The sequence below is a fragment of the Aythya ferina genome (genome assembly GCF_964211825.1).
Source record: "Aythya ferina genome assembly, chromosome: 1".
In the NCBI taxonomy this organism is placed as follows: Eukaryota; Metazoa; Chordata; class Aves; order Anseriformes; family Anatidae; genus Aythya; species Aythya ferina.
In genome coordinates this window covers 180678581-180692646 of record NC_140296.1, presented here as the reverse complement: position 1 = coordinate 180692646, position 14066 = coordinate 180678581, and the positions used below count along the sequence as shown (strand labels likewise).

Genomic DNA, 14066 nt, shown 5'->3' with positions numbered 1-14066 from the left:
AATCCCACTGACAACCTGGAGTAAGTCCTGCTGTGAGGCCTGAAATTCTGCATGTCCCTGCTGCTCCCTGGGCTTTGGATTATGGGGGAGAAGGCTTTTTCTAAAAATGTTAAAGATTGTGTTTTTCTTTTGTTTATGTTAACAGCCATTATGCTAATATCCACTCACATACCTTATAAATTGTTGGAAGAAATTATCTATTTATTAAAGTTTCAACACCTCTTTCATTTTAATTACGAGGCAAGAACATGCACAGGCCACATTTGAAATTTCCAGCAGAACCTCCAATCTAAACAGGCAGCAGGAGGGCTTGATGTTCTTGATACTTCTGAGATAAAAGCTAACTAAAATGACTCACTTTAAAAACAACAACAAACCATCCCAGGTCTTTAACCACAACAAAGAATCCAAAGGGAGACCAGTTTATTTTTCCTTTTATGCAGTTCACCTCTCAACGTGACCTGGACTCCGCATGCAGATGCCTGCAATTTGTTTCATTATGGAGTTATCCCCAGTGCGACTCCTCCGACTCCCTCAGCGTTTCTTCAGTTTGGGCTGACAAAACGCGCTCCAGTGCTAGCAGGGGCAGCAGGTGGAGGCAGGTCCGTGGGGTACGGTGCCCAGCTGTGTTTGGGGCTGAGCCAGGCTGGGATGCAGAGCTGCTCCCCACCGCCCAATGGCTCCAAGGAAAAGTGCTTAAAGCACGGCAGAGACCTGAAGGGTCAGCAGGACCAAGGGAAGAACCTTGTGCTTCCCCTCGGACATTCCTCCTGAGATTAATATATTTTTTTTTTTTTTCCACCGTGCACTGGTCTGTGTAATAACATGGGAAAACTTTTGAAGACTTTACTAGCATCCTTTGGATCAGACCCTCTGTGTTACCCTCAGGTTAAAATGCTCATATGACCTATTCTAAGCAGTCTGTCTCTCTGAAATCTGCAAAATATTAAGGGGAGTAGGACAGAATTTCAAATACTACGCAAAGCAGGTCATCCTCTATTTGTTAGGAACAAAACAAGCTTGTTTCTCATATTTTATGCATATGGGTTTAAAGACAGATCAGAAGATGATGAATAATCTGTTTTATATTTTTTTTCAGTAATAATGTTAAATGTCATGGTCCAGCAGAGCATGAAATCTGTCTTAACAGCTAGCAATCCAACGGGATTTGAGTAACTCAGCTGCATTTTTTTTTTCTTTACAAGCCTTCTAGAAGCAACTTCCACCGATGTGGGCTTACAGGAATTCAAGATTCCTTTCAAGACCCATCAGTGCCACAGATCCATGTTCATTACAGGGGCAGACTGGACTTGTGCTGAGTGGGCAGGGCTTGAGCTGTCTGTGGGGAAGGGCAGCACATGGCCAGCCCCATGCCTGCTCCTGCTGCCCACATCAATGGCTTGATCCATTGGATGAATCCTCCCAGCAACTCCAGAGGGACTCGAGAGGTGGCTCTGGGGAAGCACCTCTTGGTCTGTGCGTCTCTGCATAGGCTCCAGGTGCTTGCTTCTTGAAGCTGCCGAGCACACGCACTCCGGGTTGAAACCAGAGAGGGCTGTGTGAGCTCAGCACCTCTGAAAGCCAGAAATGAGGCAGTTCTGAACCTTTGAAATCTTTTTGGATGCATGGCAAGCCACAGCAGCTGTTGGAAATTTTTGCTGAGAAAAAACGTTAAGGGTTGCTGCTTATGCCTGAGCTCTAGGAAAGACAAAACAAGCTATGCAGGGCAGGTGTGAGCAGTTTGGTTCTGCAGGGGTATATAAAAATGGGCCAGGACTAATCCCCAGTGCATGCCTTTGTATCAGTGATTCATAGTCTCTTAAAAGTTGTGGACAGAAAGGACAATTTGATCATCTACCACAGCTTTTCTGAAATGGCTGAGTTCTTGTGTAAAGTGAAAATAAATGATTCACATTTGGAATAGCAGCTTTTTTATATCTCCTTCACCCAAAGGTAAATGGTAACTGAAGGCAAGGCAAACACACTTACACGCATGCTCACACACACACACATCTCTCCATCCATTTTGGGTATGATTCTTAGAGTGCTTCATTGTCTGTTCACTGAATTATTTCTGACTTAGCCCTAAATTTTGTATCTGAAACATGACAAATACCACCCCTGTAAACATGTTGCTAGATTACTAGCGAATCCAAGCTTTTACAGCAGTTTTGCCTGGCTACTCGTAAAAAAGCTGTTGTCCATGAAATCATCTGCCCAGTTGAAAGAAAACACTCTTTGCTAAGGAAGAGCTATTGCTTCCCTTTCTCCCTGAGAGTTTAGCATGTCAAAGTTTCATTTCTGTTTGCAAGCTGTATACCCAGAGGAAAATGTACTTTTTGGCCATACAGTATAGTTTAAATGTGTTAAAAGTAAGTAGGTGCAAGTGCTACCAGAAGGCTCTCTGCTTGTTCCTCCCTTGGTGTATCAGTCCATCTGCTGCTCCCTGAGCCTTGGCCTTCACAGCCGTGTCGCACCTCACTCAAACGATGCGGTTAAACGTACAGTCTGCCCGTGCAAATCTCACACCAACCATAGCTAAATGAAAACAGGGGCGAGCCAGCAGGGCTCTGTGCTCATCTGTGCAGCGTTGTCCCTGTATGCTCTTCACAGGAGCCCACGGAGAGCAGCCTCTGGCTGTCCCCTCTGCCAGGGCGAAGGTGCTGGCTTGCTCCCCTCCAGCTGCCACCTCCGTTGTGAGAGAGAGCAGGCGCTTCATTTGCCATAAGTGCATAAAAATAAGAAGTGGAACGAGCATGGGAACTCCTCTGTTTGCTTCTCATGCTCACCAACAGGGCATCTGAGGGCATCTCTTCCTATGTGTTTATCCTAAAGACTCATCCAACCTTTTCAGCTCACGATGCAGTGTCAAAGCAGCAGTGGCTGCACCACAGGCCATGTGGTGGGTGCTGCTGTGCCTGGAGGGCTCTGCCAGCTCAGGATTTCTGAGGGGTGGTGGGCAGGCTGCCCTTCACCCCACACACCACCCCAACCACCGGTACGGTCCCCTGGATGCCATGTATCTGAAACAATGCAGATGTGAATACCAGAAACATGTATTTTACCTCGTAGACTCTCGGCAAGCAGGTCTCCTGGGTCCAGGTCCCTCCAGCACACTCTGGAGACCTCAGGCAGCGCTCGCTGCACCAGCCGCACTGCATGAAGGCAGGCGCCAGCAGGCACTGGCTGCAGGACTGGAAATGGTGGCAGCCCGGCCCATTCAGGGGCACCTTGGTTATCTGTTGATGGAAAGAGATGGTGCATAGAGCCTTTGAATGTACACACTTACCGGCGAGGAGAGTCTCAATTTATGCAGCGTGCTGTGGCACTACTCAGATTTCAGCTGTGCAAGTCGTGGTTCGGCTTCTCTTTAGCTCGGTAATTATAGGATCTTATAAGTAATTTAAGTGACATGATTTTAAATTCACTTGGGAGAAACCCTAAAGGCATCTTAATGTTATATACAGTTACTACCGGCATCTGGTGTTTACAGCAAGATAGCATTTTTTTGCTGATGGAAAAAGAAAACAGCAGTGTGCTCCTCCCAGTTCTGTAGCAATTCTTGGAAAAAACAGTGTGTCTCAGTATGTCTTAGTTCATATGTTTATAAAAATAGGCATGATGGCTATTTCAACTTTGGTTAGGATACATTAATTTCTGTGACACACTGGGCACACGACTGACCAAGTACTTGGTGTTTAACACATACCATAAAAAAACCTAACCTATATCAAAAACATGAATTAAAATTTATGATAATTTTCAAAATATCAAAAATAAGTATGATAATAGTCACTCTAAATATCAGAAGTTATCTTTGATCAAAGTATTAACACTATCATTTAATTACATCACTCTATAATTTATACTTCAGTACCTTTCTTCAACATTTTTGGGACATTTTCTTTGAAGATTACTCTTGTAAATATCTCTTAGTTTCTAGCAAATGATTAATAACCATCTTTAGTAATGGCTGATTAATTTCTTTAAATTCTTATAGAACTCAAGAGGTCAAATTATTGCTTATGATTAAGGTTTAGGATTATCTGTAATATTATCTGCTAATACGATGATGTTCTAAATCCACCTGACAATGCACATCCTAGTTATAATAATTATGACAATAGCATATTTACGATAACTCTTCATCTTTTATTAACCCTTTGTAAACTGCCTGATAAAATAATCTTCAAACCTTACCAAGAACAGCATCTCCAATTTTAAACACACCCACCTAACATTTGCACACACACCCCTCTTAAAAAGTTATAAAGTTATGACACAAACCAACAAAAGCCAGGAAATTCTGAACACCATTCTTTTCTTAAGCCATTGTGTGTTTTTCTTTGCAAGCACTTGAATTAAGGACAGACTTTCAGCTTTAAATTTGCATTTCCTGGCTTTTGTTGGTTTATATCACAGTTCTTACATTATTTAAACATTTCTCAATCTTAGTCTGTTGGTTTGTTTAGTGGGGAAAAAAAAAGTCTTGGAGGAAACTTGCCCCTCCAGCGTTCCCAAGGGAATGGAAGGGCTGGGAGGATGCAAAACATAAAACAGAAGTGTGAATAGTTGTCCTTAATGAATGTTACTGCTCTGTATGCAGGTTTGCACAGGGTGAGGAATGATTAGATTATGTACTGCTCACCTTTTTTCCAGTCACTACCAGGGTATAGCCATCTGCTGCTACTGAGTTCTCAACAACAACCTGAGGAGAGATGGGGTGGGAGTCCAGCTGAAAGCTGACATGGGGAGCTGTGGGCTCTGAACGGGAGACCACGATCTATGAAAGATAGAAATTCAGAAATTCAGAAAATCAGCAGGCAGTTTGTGACACAAATGCTGCTCAACAGTCTCACATCCCTGCCACTTTTCTGCTTGCATTAATTACTTTGCATTACATTGCATAATGTTTTGCATAATGTTCCATCATGATCTGATTAAACCTCTATAAAATCCACTTTATTTAACACAGCAAATCATGGCTCTTGGAGGATCCTCAAAATGCATCATGTTTACTAAAATACCAAGGAGTCATTGCTTGCTTTTTGGTCTTTAATTTCAAGTATTTATAAATCAACCATAAAAAGTGAAGATGGGTCACTTAGCCTTGTAGATTTAAGAGTACATGTGAGAAAAAAAAAAAAAAAAAAAAAAAGAATTTTATCTACAATGTCTATTTAGAGGAAACTTCAGGCCTTTGACATGTTTCTATTTATTTTCACCTTGGTCCTTCAGCTTGAACAGTGCACTGTAGCCTGTGTTGTTACTATCTGGTCATGGTGTATGTGGGGCTGCTGGAGTCCAAAACTATGGCAGGCAGATTGTTGCTATGAGCATGGCTATGAAGCCACCACAAGCAGTCAGAGCTCAATTTCCAGAGCTGCTGAAATGGTTGTTACTGCAGACAAGTGCTTGGCAAAATCATAGAATCATAGAATCACAGAATGGCTTGGGTTGGAAGGGACCTTAAATATCATCCAGTTCCAAGCCCCCTGCCATGGGCAGGGATGCCACCCACCAGATCAGGCTGGACACTGTGAGGTCTAACTCCTGCTAATTTCTGTGGGAGCTGGGTGTCCAGGACAGTCTTGGCACCTCTTAAGCAACAGGGAAAGCAGTAAGCTCTCTGGAAGATGTTCCAAAACAGGAGCCTAATTTAGCTGTCCTGAAGCCCCTTTGCAAGAGCACTTTCTCTCTTGATTTCAGAAGATCTTAGGAAGATTAGTCACACCAGTATGAAATTCCCCCACTAGTCATCTCTCTTCATCTTAAGTTACCTAAATACTTCTGAGAATTTGGGCTTATTCCTGCAAACACATGCTTAACTTTACTACTGTAACTTTGTTGACTTTAATGGGATGAGTCATGGTTGTTAAGCACAGGCATAAAGCATCTGCAGATTGGGGTGGATATTTGATAGCAAGATTTTATAGGCTTGGGCCTGCAATCCAGAAGGATGTGCACCCAGTGCGATAGCATCAGGCAACAAAGGCAGAGGATTGTTTACATAAGGGAAGATCATGTTCATGTTTCAAAAGCTGCATCACGTGTAGTTTACTTAAGGAATTTAGATAATCAGCGTTTGTTGAGAAGTTGAGATTCAATGGAGTTCATTATTTAAAAAGATTGAAGCCATTTTGGAAATAACTTGTATGTCAAAAGTTTCATTTTTTCCTATAATGAAGCTTTTCTCCTGACTCCTAAGGCAGCACCAGAACAGCCAGGACATTGACTTACATGATTTCACTGGCATTTTGCATTGCCAAGGTCTTTCAGCAAGAGGGCTGACTCCAAGACTCGACTTAGAGATGCTGTAATTACAGCTGATGTTTTGTTGTAATTCAAGACTTAAATAAAATATATGAGCAGTAAATTCATGGTGATAACTGTTTCACATCTCAAAGATATTTACAGTTTGGGGTTACAAGAGGCTTTTTTCCCCTTAAAATGAAACTGGCTTTGTTAAAGAATTTGTTATAAGTTTGTTTCACAGTACAGAAAGTACAGCTTTTATAAATCGATAAGGTCTGATCATTTTCAGTGACACAGAAGTATGGTGTCTGACTCAGTGTATTAGGGCATGAGCTCTGTTTTTTTATTCAGGACAATGAAAAATAGAATGGACTGCAAAGCTGCATGGAAAAGCTTGATTAATGTTGGCATTATGGGGAGAGGTAGCACCACAGCTGCAAATACCTTTTTAGTTGATCATTAGCCATGTCTCATCTCGGATACCCACTGCTATAAAATGCTAAGAATTCTTTTCTATCATTAATCCAGGCTTCCTCTTATTGCCAAGCATTCTTTCTGATTGAGCCACAGTGTTAACCCCTTAAACACATCTGTGTTGCAACCTCAGATGATACATGAAAATTTGGATCCCATCTCTCAATAGTCTTGGAAAATTACGTGGTACATTAAAAACCAAGCAACCTTTATTGTACTGGGGCTGATAGTCAAATCACCTGCTCAAAGCCCAGGTGGACAGACTTTGGCCTCATGACATACAGGGAGCTCAAATTACACTTCCTAACTCATTTGAAACTATGGAATAAAAGTTTGCAGTTTTCCTAGAACTAATCCACCAGCCTACAGAGTTGCAGTAACAGACTCAAGATGCAAAAAATGCTCTTTCTGGTCCCTATAACTGTGCCATTTCTGCACGCATCAGCCTAGTCCTTGAAATTCTATCTTACCCTTATCCAACATAATCCTGAAGAGAAAGGCAATTTTAAGACAGTTGCTACAGCATGAAGATGAGGCTACTTAGGACTCCAGTGTTGTTCTCAGATACCTCTGATTTTTATTGCTTGGGACTGCGCTGGTATGTGTGTACCTTTTGGCATTGCTGTATTTTGCCCACACTACCATACATGTGCTACTTCTGCAATGGAAATATTTCAGTGCTACAGAAGGATTTATCTATACAAAGACTAGAAACATTATTATGATTATCCAAGTACTGGTGTTTCTTTTTGTTTTGCTTTGTTTTTAAACATCTTAGGTCAGAGGTTGGACTCGATGATCTTGAGGTCTCTTCCAACCTAGAAATTCTGTGTGATTCTGTGTGTGATCTTAATGAGATTATCAAATATTTCTCCAGGACACACAAGAAATTAAAGTATATCTGTGTGCCTGCACTCAAGCAGTTAGGAGAGAGGTAGGGCTTGTGCAGACAAATAATTGACTGAAAGAGAACAAACAGATGCTGGCTGTAAATGGGTAGCTCTTGCAATAATAAGTCAGAACACCAGTGGTGTTCTGCAAGGGCCTGTGCTGGGATCCATACTGTTTAATGTATCCATAAATGAGTTTGAAAAGTGGGTGAGCAGTCCAGCGACAAAGTTTGCTGAAGATCTGAAAGTATTCAAGGTGATAAGGATGAGGAGAGACGATGAAGGATGGCAAGAGGACTTTACAAGACAGTGTGTCAAGGCAATAAAATGGCAGGTGAAATATGACAAAGAAGATAAATGTAAAGTGATAACATGATAGATAGTTCCAGGAAAATATCACCTCATTGTTCAGCAGCAGTGCAAAAACAAAGTTAGGAATTATAGAAAAGGATTAGACAACAAATCAGAAAAGATACTTATGCCATAAGAACTCACAGCTTGTCCAGTCCTTGAATTCTCTGTGCAGTTCTCGTTGCCTCATGACAAAAATAATATGTTAAAATGGGAAAAAGGTTCAGGGAAGGGTAACAAAGGCAATCAAAAGGCTGAAACAAGCAATGACTGGGCTAGAGTGGAAGCACTGACTTTGTGGGTGGGATATGGAAAAGGCATACAGGACCGTAAGTGACATGGAGAGAGTGGCTAGTGGTTGACCATTTACTGTCTTCCAATAAAAGTACTAAATACCATCAAAAAGCAAAAGTAATAGGCAGGTTTAAAACAAACAAAAGAGCAAGACTTCCTGTCTCTATGCGATGAACATGTGTGACTCCTTGCCAGAGGATGTAAATGCAATGTACATGGAAAGAACTGAAAAAACAAAACACAGTTGCTCAGGAAATCCCAAGAACTGAAGAACTAGAAAGTATTGAACTAGAAGGTATTGCCTATGTTGCCCTGCTCCCTAGGCATCCACTTGTCAGGAGGCTGGAGACAGAAGACTGAGCTAGATGGACCTTTGGTTTGATGAACCCGGGCAGCTGTTCTCATGCTCTTTCAAATAACCCTCCCAAGAAGCACATTCCTAATCATAGCTACAGCCCCAGACATCCTTCTTAAATCAAACACAATATTTATTTCCCTTTGTTTAAGAGAAACACAAAAAGGTATGCAATCTTTCACTGTGGCTCAAAGTACTTTGATAAAGGGCCAACAACTAATTAATTAATATATTATTTAATATATCTTTAGTACTGGAAGCCAGTGATCACTTACGTTGATAAAGATCAAAGTAATTCATTTATACACACTTACTTTACCATCGGTTAGTATTAATTGTAAGTGAGAAGCCTCAAATCTAGGTTAATTTAAGGATAATATGGCAAATGAAGACTGTAATAACTTGAGTTGAAAAAGTGCATACAACAGCTTCTTTTAAAAAACGTTCTGATGCTCAGTTCTGCTAGTCAGCAGGATTGAATTACATATGTTACTGAGTGTATGGTGAAATATCTTCTGCAAAAATGAGAGGCCTTCTTAAAGCAATCCCATCTAAGTATCACATTGTTATTTTTTCCCTAGATGTCTGGCAGGTGGAGGCCATTACCCAGCAGAGATAGACTCAGGGTTAACTTTATTGTGTAACGCCTTAAATGCCTCGGGATATGCAGCAAAATCTTGGGGAGGGCACATATGTAGCTCTCTAGATGCTGTATATCACTCTAATCCATGCAGAGTATAATGCTCTGAAGGGTGTAAGCTTCTCTACTTGAACTGAATATTAAAACATGTGTGCTCTCAAAACAGTTATTTAACAGCAGGTGTTAATTTTAATTTGGCTCTACGGATTTTGCATTATGCACTATTTCATAGTTTTGGGGGGAGCATCAGGATACTTTCTTTACCACAGAAAGAGCTGCTATGATAAAACTGTTAAAAGTTGAGTATATGTATGAAAACATCATTTACATAGTTTTTCCCACAGATTTCTGCTAGTTGAAAAAAATGTGAAGTGGGAAGGGTTGGTTGCAACAATTCACATTCCTACATATGCATGTGTGCACGTTTTGCATTTAAACACATCACACAGTATTGGGAAGCCAAGTGCCCACAGCAGCAGGACAGGAGTGGGCACTGGGTAGGACAGCTTTTGCAATGACTGCTTATATCCCGCCATGATTTCCTCCTCCCAACACTGCCAGGTTTAAGGTCTGTGCTCATGTATTTTGTGACCTCCTCACACTTGCTCTCAACATGGCTTTCCACTTGCATGAGTGGGTTTTGTTACAATCTTATTTATCCAGTGGGAAAGGAACTATGACAAAAGAAGTTTGATCAGTCCATAGGTGGAAATAGCTTTCACTGTGCTGTGATACAAACTGGAGCTGAATGACTATGCTGAAAAAAAAAAAAAAAAAAAAAAAAAAAAAAAAAAAGCAAAGCTCTGTACTTCCTTGCTCTGTGTCAACTCATTTTGCCAATGGGCACCATGGCTTTGAGCCTTGATTCCCAAAGCAGCGAGGCCTTGCTATTTTGCTGTTTGCAAGAGGAGAGCAATGCTGAATGCCTAGCTCTCTTCTTTTTGCATTCTGGGACATGATTTTCCAAGCTCTCTCTGAGTGCAGTTATAAATAAAAAGCAGATGTGATTATTTTTGTCTATACTCATTTCTGTAACATGCATTGTGTTGCCTGGCATGTAATCTATGAAAGCAGCTATGACACATGCTAATTTTTCTCTTTTCAGGGAAACGAGATGTGAGTGTTATAGTTTGGTGTTGTTGTTGATTGTTTTTAATCATAAGTATTCCCGGGAAATGACTGTGACTGTCAAATATTCTGTACTTGGATAGGAAAGCTAACAGATTTCTGTTCTGCATGTGAAAATCTCCCAAACAATTGATCTGTGAGAGCTGAGTCCCTGTTCCTCATCATACAGAATGGGGTGCACCAAACGAAAAGATGAGGCAGCAGGTGAAGGAATCTCTTCATCACTCAAAGCATGATTAATTTCTGGATGTAATTGTCACAGCATAGTGTGGAGGGCAAAAAAAAAAAACATAATGGAAAGGAATTCCTTTATGGACTATTAAAGGGCTAGTAAGGGCTACTAAACACTAGACACAGGTGCATTTTCTGGCTCAGGAAATCTCTGGGCCACAAAGTACCAGACACAGGAGGGTACTGGGAGAAGGATCAGTATGTGCTTTTACTATCCATCCTGAAACCTTCATTCTAACCCTGTACTTCCTTTCTTAGCTGAAAAATCTGGTTAAAATTGCTGGGGTGCAATGTGTCCCTAGAACAAAGCTTGCTGTTCGTTATTGTTCTGTGCCAGGGTGTGCAGGGAGGCCCTGAGGAGGGTGAGTGGCTTGTTGTGCACGATGCACTCTATGCCAACGAGGACTATATATGCTATCATGCTTTGGTTCTCGTGCCCCAAGCCATATTCAGTCCAGAAGCTGCTCAGACATGACATTGCGTGACCATGTTTTGCTAATGCTTGGCTTCTCAGCTAGAGCTGGCTCTTATCCAGCCAGATCAGACAGGACTGCAGCCAGCGTGTGGCTGACTGCATCTCAGGGTGTATGTATACGCACGGGAAGACCTTCTCCTTACCTCCAGGAGAAACAGGATGGACATCCTACTACTCCAAAAAGATGAGAGGACATCTGCAGGGGGTCCTTACCATGCTTATAGCCTGGTGCTGCCCCACAAGAGTGGTTACCTGTAGTATGTGTAAAGCTTACAGGGAAAAGTTTCTCATCCCTCTCTTCCTGAAGCAGGTAACCAATGAGCAGGGAGGCCAGCTTTAGGCGTAGGGAGCATGTGCAAGGCTCTGCTTCCAAACACAGTGTTATGCTGAAAGCCAGCCTCTGCAGACATCAAAGGCATTGGTCTCTTGTCCATTGTTAAGGCCAAACCAAGTGTGAGCTTTTCGGAATAAATCTTATAAAACTTTCCCGTATCCCACTCTGCCCAGAGCTATCAGAAAGACTTCCCCTTCCTGAAGAACTTTTCTCTTCGTCACTTAAAACTCACTCTATGAGGTAATTTCAGGCAAAGAAAGAAAAGCTTCACCTTGGAACTGAGCAAAATAGAAGATATTTAATCTCAATACAGCATGGACTTTTTTTTATTTTTTATTTTTATTTTGTGACAAACTCAAATATCCCCAAAATACTGGCCGGTAATGAACGTGTCTTTTCCAGTTATGAGTTGTATCCTTAGTGTAGTTTCTTTGACTTGAGGGGAGTAAGACTGGTTTACACCAGCTGTAAATCTGATTCCACAGCTACGGCAGTGTGACTGTGTGCTGTTTTCTAATCAAATAACCACTGTGAAATACCTGATTCACTTTGCACCCAACAGCTGTACTTTCAGCCCATGTTCCCAGTCACACTCTGAAAACAAGCACAATAAGAAAGGCCGAAACAGCTGCAACTTCTCAACAGAAAAAAAAAAAAAAAAAAAAAAGAAGGGGGGAAAAAGGCTTGTTGTCAGGCTCCAGCTTAGGAAGGAAGTAAAACCATTTTTCTTTTCTGTCTCATGCATGTCAGCTGTCTTAGAAAAATTATTACTGCTCTGTTTTGTAACAGAAACTCCACAATATTTAGTAAACTACAAACTCCAATCTATTCATCGCCAAATACAAATTTAACATTTCTGATGCAGCCAAAACATGCTCAGTATGTCAATGGGCTGCAATTATTCTCCAGGAGAACTCTGGAATTCACCTCCCGGCCCCAATTATCCTCCTTAAAAGAGCTCATGAATCTTCTGTGCTTGGACAATCTAGATTGATTTGAGTTTAGTTTTAGATTTTGGCTGAAAAAAAATAAACATTTAGCAAAGGAGGCAGTATTTCCATTCCTGTATTAGTGTATCAGTGTTTTTCAGAGCTGTGAAAGTGAAAAATTCTATTTAATCCAACTAAGAGGACAAGTAGAAAACAACAGGTGACTATTCACTGGTTGGGTAAGGCATACCTGCTTCTGCATTCCAAATATTATTGGCTCCTCTGATGCTTTTTTTAAAGGAGCAAAATACAGGCTGTACTCTGATAACAGTTGGGTCATTAGCACAGCCATCAGCTTCAGTGGAATCACTTGTAAAGACAGGAGCTATTCAGTGTGATCTGGCTCTAAATACATCAAAAACCTAGACTCAGCTAGCCATCATTTACAGAAGGAAAAATCGTGTTCTCAGAAACTACATATTAAACCTTCTCTTGACTTTTGCAGAAATGCTGTGCTGTAATTGTGTGGTAAACAGAAAAATATGGCTGGAAACAGAGATGAGGCATCGGTAGGAAGGAAGACAGTGATGGGCAGAAGAAAGTGCAAAAGGATCTGGAAAGAGAGCAAGAAACATGAAAGAAAGAAGAGAAGAAGAATCAAATGGTTGGCTGCTGATCATGTGTAAGCAGGTATAACAGGAGAATGTGAGATACATTTTCAAATAAATTTTTTTTGGTTTGAACATCAGGAGCTTGATTCGACACCTACTGGCTGCCACAGCACAGGCTTGGAGCTTCAGTTGAATTTACATGATATGATACTGTGTTTTAAACATCTATTTTTTCCCCACAAAATGTTTGTAATAATTAAAATGAACCCTAATTTAATATAACAAAATTTTGATTAAAAAACCATTAATTTCACCCTTAATTATCACCAATATGTGTCAGATTTGGGCATTGTGTTGCCAGAGAAGTTTATGTCACAAACTAAATTGTCTAAACACAGACTTAAGATTTGATACTTCAAAAAGGATCTAAGTACCAGGTGCACTGTGTTCACTACAAGTCTATATATGAGTATGTATTTTTTCTTTTTCTTTTAAATAGTTTTGATGAAAATATATTATAAATATATTAATACAATGAAACCAGATGTAAAACAGGTTTGTTGATACATAGAATTTTCTAGAAATTCTGCAAGTCATTTTCTCTGAAAGCAAATCTCTCTCTGAACAGATATAGTCAGCTCTGAATAGCTATGAGTTACAAATAGATTGCACAGGAAAATTCAATATTTGCATGTACAAAGAGCGAAAATATTAGTGCAAATGACAAACTGTGCAACAGGTAGGTATACAATAAGGAAAAAGAGGAGGATTTTTTGCAATATGTTCCAGTATATTTGTGAATGAAACAAAAAAAGAAAATAGTTACATTTCTTTGCTATAAAATATGGGGAAGTGATTAGGGATATTGTTTTGATAAATTAAATCATTGTTAGATTATCCTGATTCTTTTTTAATCCATTTTACTTCAGTAATGTTAGTTTAATAGCTCAATTTTTAATGATCTCCATCTCATTGCAGTTAATAGCTATATTTCCATAGAAACACTGCAAATCTGCTTTAGTTGGACATTTGCTAATGAACATGTTTGAAAGCACTTCCTAGATAACTATTAGTGTAAAAAAAGAAAAAAAAAAAAAAA

General features: G+C 40.4%; 1 protein-coding gene across 5 annotated transcripts in view; it reads right to left on the bottom strand.

The window, feature by feature from the left end:
- The window catches only part of MET (MET proto-oncogene, receptor tyrosine kinase), a 134448-nt gene that overhangs the window by 40234 nt on the left and 80148 nt on the right, over nt 1-14066 (bottom strand). For all 5 annotated transcript variants that reach the window (XM_084513708.1, XM_084513711.1, XM_084513710.1 and 2 more), the window contains 2 exons: nt 4649-4783; nt 3066-3239 (listed from right to left, as the gene is read on the bottom strand). In XM_084513708.1, coding sequence (XP_084369834.1) covers nt 3066-3239; nt 4649-4783 — 309 coding nt within the window. The remainder of the gene's footprint in view (nt 1-3065; nt 3240-4648; nt 4784-14066) is intronic.